General features: G+C 45.9%; 1 protein-coding gene across 1 annotated transcript in view; it reads left to right on the forward strand.

Moving 5' to 3' along the window:
* The first annotated feature begins 6 nt into the window (after positions 1-6).
* The window catches only part of ALDH7A1 (aldehyde dehydrogenase 7 family member A1), a 33,368-nt gene continuing 28,259 nt past the window's right edge, over positions 7-5,115 (forward strand). Inside the window, exons 1-3 of the mRNA XM_013004497.2 lie at positions 7-177; positions 1,853-1,906; positions 2,455-2,520. Coding sequence (XP_012859951.1) covers positions 70-177; positions 1,853-1,906; positions 2,455-2,520 — 228 coding nt within the window. The 5' untranslated portion in view covers positions 7-69. The remainder of the gene's footprint in view (positions 178-1,852; positions 1,907-2,454; positions 2,521-5,115) is intronic.

Genomic DNA, 5,115 nt, shown 5'->3' on the forward strand with positions numbered 1-5,115 from the left:
GCCTGGGTCCGCCTGCACGCCGCCCGGAGGAGCAAGCTGTCTGGAGTCTGGAGCAGGCCTGCCGCCTTCATGTCCACCCTGCTGGTCAATCAGCCCCAGTACGCGTGGCTGAGAGAGCTGGGGCTCCGCGAGGAAAACGAGGGCGTGTATAATGGAAGCTGGGGAGGCCGGGGAGAGGTAGGCGGGCGCCCCGAGAAATCGCGGCGGCTCGAGGCATTAGTTACCCCCGGAGGTCTGGGCGGGCACTCCCTACCCTGGCTGGGCGGCGGGCCGCTGGACTGCATCCACCCTAAAAATCTGCTTCCGGAGGGTGCTCTTTGAAAGAAGAAACGTCGATTTTAGGGTCACTCGACATCTTTTGGGGGACTAAACTTGCAAGGAATCACTAGTCAGAAACGGCACACACACAGCGGTCGAAATGTTCATAATTTTAAGCTTTACTGTGGTTCTTGGCGTAGTTAGTGGTTAGGCGTTGGGCTGCTAAGTGCACGGTCAGTAGTTCGAATCCATCAGCTGTTCCACGTGTGAACGACCAGGCTTTCTACTCCGGTAAAGAGTAAAAGTTTTTGAAACGTGTAGGGCCATTCTACGCTGTCCAGTGGAGTCGCTTTTAGTTTCGAAGGCTGTGGGTTTTGTTTCTTGATGGGCTCTTCGATCTGAATCCATTTGATGGCTGAGTCAAATGTGAAAGTTGCTACAAATAGCTTCCTACAGTGCTCTTTTCTGTTGTCTCCTTGAAAGTTTGGAAGATTTGCAAGCTTGGTCTTGCTCCATTCTTTCCCTGTTTGCATTGGGCTGTTAACCTTGAGGGCAGATTTCAAACTTTTTTTTTTGGAATGCGCAGAGTGAGACGGGCTCAGTAAAATATTTTACAGACTAGGGTGGCAGGTCAGGTTTATTATCACTTGCCAAAGAAAGATTTTGAGAAAATATTATACTGTGTAATTTCAGCAGTGCCTATTGAATGTTACATAATTAACCTGCTTTGTTAGGGGAAAGATTCTCATTTAGGTATCTGTGATGGTAGGAGACAGAGGTGAATTTAATTATTTCCCAACTCCCAGTGCAGTTGGCAGTGCCAGTGTGTTTTTCCACTGGCATCCAATCAGTAAGTTCTTAAAACCCTCTCCTGAAGACTTTTTCCAGCTGCAACCTGGTTTTAGTTGTCAGTTTGTGGGAGGTACCGGCCTTTTCCATAGTTATTGGCCTGGGCTATTTCAGCCTGACATCAGAGAAGAGGAACCCTTGCTGAGAAGTGGGTTATGACTTGGGAGGCTAACCACAAGGTCAACAGTTTGAAACCACCAGCTGCTCCTCTGGAGAAAGATGAGGCTCTCTACTTCTCTGTAGAGTTCAGTCTCTGAAACCCACAGAGGCAGTTCTACTCTGTCCTACAGGGTTGCTGTAAGTCAGAATTAACTTGATGGCAGTCAGGGTTGTTTTTTTTTAAAGTGAGATCAGAAGAGGTTAGACAGAGAAAGGGAAGGAAAATAAGTAAAACTTCAATTTGGCTTCTTGTTAATTGAAAAAGAGGACAGAAGAGCTGATTACACGGAGTCTTTGTTTATACACTCGATACCTACGGACAAAGTTGTACTTTGATGAAAGGTAGTTCGGAACATATAAGGAGCCCTGGTGGCATAATGGTTACTGGGCTACAATCCATAAGGTCTGCAGTTCAAAACCACTAGACTTTCCAGGAGAAAGATGGGGCTTTCTACTCCGGTAAACAGTATGGTCTTGGAAACTCACAGGGTCTCTTCTAACCTACGAGTCAGAATTGCCTTGAGGGCAGTGCGTTTGGTTTTGAGTTTATGGACTTTATGTAGGCTAATCATCTTTTTCTTTTAAGGTGGTGACAACCTATTGTCCTGCTAACAACGAGCCAATTGCAAAAGTCCGACAGGTGAGTGGCTCTGAAAAAATTTAATATATTTTTAAGTTAATTCAAACTGCCTTCAGCATTGTGAAAGCTTTCTATGGAGGCAGAGGCCAATAGTACGTAAGTGGATCAAGGGCACGCAAGTACAAGGGCAAAGGCATACTTTTTTTCCCTCCATATGGAATGTCTGTGAGAAAAGACATTTTTGGGTGGATAGTTCTTTTTAAGGCAGTCCCTCACAAGCTTTAAAGGTACAGATTAGTCATTGGAAGGATTGAGGCTCGTGAAGTTTCTGATTCCATAAATCTGGGTGGGGGCTGAGATTCTGCATTTCCAATGCACCCTGTGATAAATCCATGGACTATGTTTTGGGAAATGGGATTTCAGTTGGATTCCAGCCTAGCTCGCTCTAGAGAGGTTTCGGAAGCACAGGCTGAGGAAATGAATCTAAACCAGAAATCTTAGGAATACCCAGAGGTCATCCCATTTCTCTTCCCCAAAGTACTCGTGTCCTGTGATCATCACTTCTCTCTCTCTCCCCCTGCTCCCCACCCCCTCTACCAAACTCTTAGGCCAGTGTGGCTGACTATGAAGAAACGGTAAAGAAAGCCAGAGAAGCCTGGAAAGTGTGGGCAGACGTAAGTATGTCTTTGCTTTGGATTCCAGGAGAAGCCGGGGCAAGGCTACCTATTGCCATTGTAATGAGCTTGATAAACAGTTCAAGTCTAACTCCTTGCTGAAATGTAAATGTTGCTCCTTGGGGGACTGTGATACTTAGTTCCTCTTTGCTGTAAATTTAGGATAGTACCTTTTTTTAATATTGTGCACTAGGTAAACGAGTAATTTAAAATGGATTAAAACCCCATCCTGATATACTGTGAACTCAACCATGAACACATTATTCTCTATTGAAGTAATTTGCATTTATAGTAGAACCTACAGGAAGAAAGAAACATCTGTGCTAATAACAGTTTGCCCGGTCTCCTCTCCTCCTGCCAGACGTGTTTGGGAAGAGGTCCCAGCACTAGGCCAGTGTTTCTGGTCCAAAGAGCAGTGGCACTATCTCCTGCTCCAGCCAGGGAGCTCCCAGCCCTTCACTGACCAGCCTGTGAGGCTTTCTGCCTCCCTGGGGGCCCCGGGTGGAATGTGCAAACCTAAGACCTGGAGTTGGGCTGGGCCACACTGCCCTCTTATGGGGTGGGGGGCAGAGGTTCTTATGGGGCTGCTGGGAGGCCCAGATGGGAGCCTCTTATGGAGATAAGACTAATGGACCCGAGAGATAGCCAGATTTCTCCTTATCTCTATCTCTTTTTGTCTGTTGTCAGAGGCCTGGGATTTCTCACTTGAACAGAAGGAGGGAACAGGGGTTGCCTTGCCAGGGGTTATCAGGAGGCTGAGATGAGTTAATCACTTAAAGTTAATCATGAGCTTGCAGGAGTCCATGCAAGACAAACCTCAAACAAGCAAGTTATAAAACCCTGTGCTGCTGCTGAACTGCTGGGCTTCTCCCCCTCCCCCAAGTTAGTGACCTAGGTGGGAAATTGGGGATAGGAACAGGAGGGACAGAATCCTGGGCTGGAGAATCCTGAATTTCATTTAACTAACTGGATAGAAACTGAGGGCTTTGGTAGTGTAGTAGTTATGTATTGGGCTGCTAACTGCAAGGGCAGCAGTTCAAAACTACCAGCCACTCCTCTGGAGAAAGATGGGGCTTTTTACTATCTGAAGGAGTTTCAGTCTCGAAAACCCATCTATCCTGTTCTATAGGGAGTTGGAATTGATTCGATGACAGTAAGGTGTTTTTATGGATAAGCTAGGCTCAGGATTCCATTATATGCAATCAAAATACCACTTCCAGAGCACATAGCATATCCAGTCCAAAGCAGTGTCATGTTTTATTGTTTCTATGAATAACAACTTTCATTACTCTTTATTTCTGATCATAAAAGTACTATATGTTCCTTATGATAAAATTGAAAGGTACTATAAATAAGATAATAAAAATGAATTCTTCTGATCCTTTTTCTGTTTACTCTATACTTGTGAATATTACTGGTACAATCTTACCTATACACCCAAACCAAAGCCCCGCCACTAAGTTGATTCTGGTCCATTACAGCTGCATGAAACAGAAGTGCTTCTTAGGGTTTCTGAGGATGTAAATTTTTGTGATAGCCTCCTCTTTTTCCTGTGGAGTAGCTCTTGGATTTGAACCCCTGATCTTGTGCTGACCAGCTCAGTGCTCATTGTGCTACTGAGGCTCCTTTATATCTACATAGTATGTGTGAAGTTTGGGGGCCTGTGACTCCATTGTCTAGCAGCCATGGTTTTTAAAATAATATTTTTCCCTATGTTATGGAATGCTAGTAAAACTAGCATCGTCCTTCTACCCAATCATTTACTGACATTGAACAGGGGTAAATGTAATTGTTGTGGAAAACAGTTAGTGAGCTTTTAGTGCCGTTGCTTTGCTTTGCTTTTGTCCCTGGTGTGACTGCTGACATTATGCTGTCTGCCCTTCGTTTTGTGCTGCACTGTTGCTGTTGCTCTTTTTACATCTAGGATCTCAGCCGACAGTCCACACTTCCCCAGTGAGGCTTGTCTTTGCAGCTACCATGCCTTCCCATGCACGCTTCTTGTATTTTTCAGATTTCCCAGTGTGGACTCAAATGAAGGAAATACAGAAGGGGTTTGTTCTCACACAGGCAAGGCCACTCCCAGGGCCTAGTTAGGGCCAAGGAGAGAAAGTGAGGTTTTAAGAGGAAAGCAGAGACCAAGATAAGCTCCCTTTTGAGGGATTGCCTGCCTCTCGCCATCTCTTGGCAGTGGCCCAGAAACGCAGCTAGGAAAGGCTCTGACTGTGCCTGCACTTTGAACCCTGTGGCATAGTTAACGTTCCAACAAGGGGTCCCCTGCTGATGATCATCTCTCAGAAGAGGGCAACCACTTCCTGCCGATGGACATTTAGATCGCTTCTGTTTTCCTCTCTGAGAAGCAGCATGATAATGAGTGTTCTTATACTGTTTTCTTGTACACTTAACTGTAGGCACAAATTCTAGAAGGGGATCTGCCCCAAAATGATGTGCGGTATCTTCCAGAAGGCTCTGACTGGCAGCGGCCCTGTGGATAACAGAAGGGCACACTGCCTGCTCCTTTGCCGTCCTCACAGTTGTGGTTATGTTTGGGCCCATTGCTACAGCACCTGTGCCATCCCACTAACTGGGGGTCGTCTG

This window comes from Echinops telfairi, unplaced genomic scaffold (assembly GCF_000313985.2).
Source record: "Echinops telfairi isolate 266 unplaced genomic scaffold, ASM31398v2 ScPeMD7_7469;HRSCAF=8507_1, whole genome shotgun sequence".
NCBI lineage: Eukaryota > Metazoa > Chordata > Mammalia > Afrosoricida > Tenrecidae > Echinops > Echinops telfairi.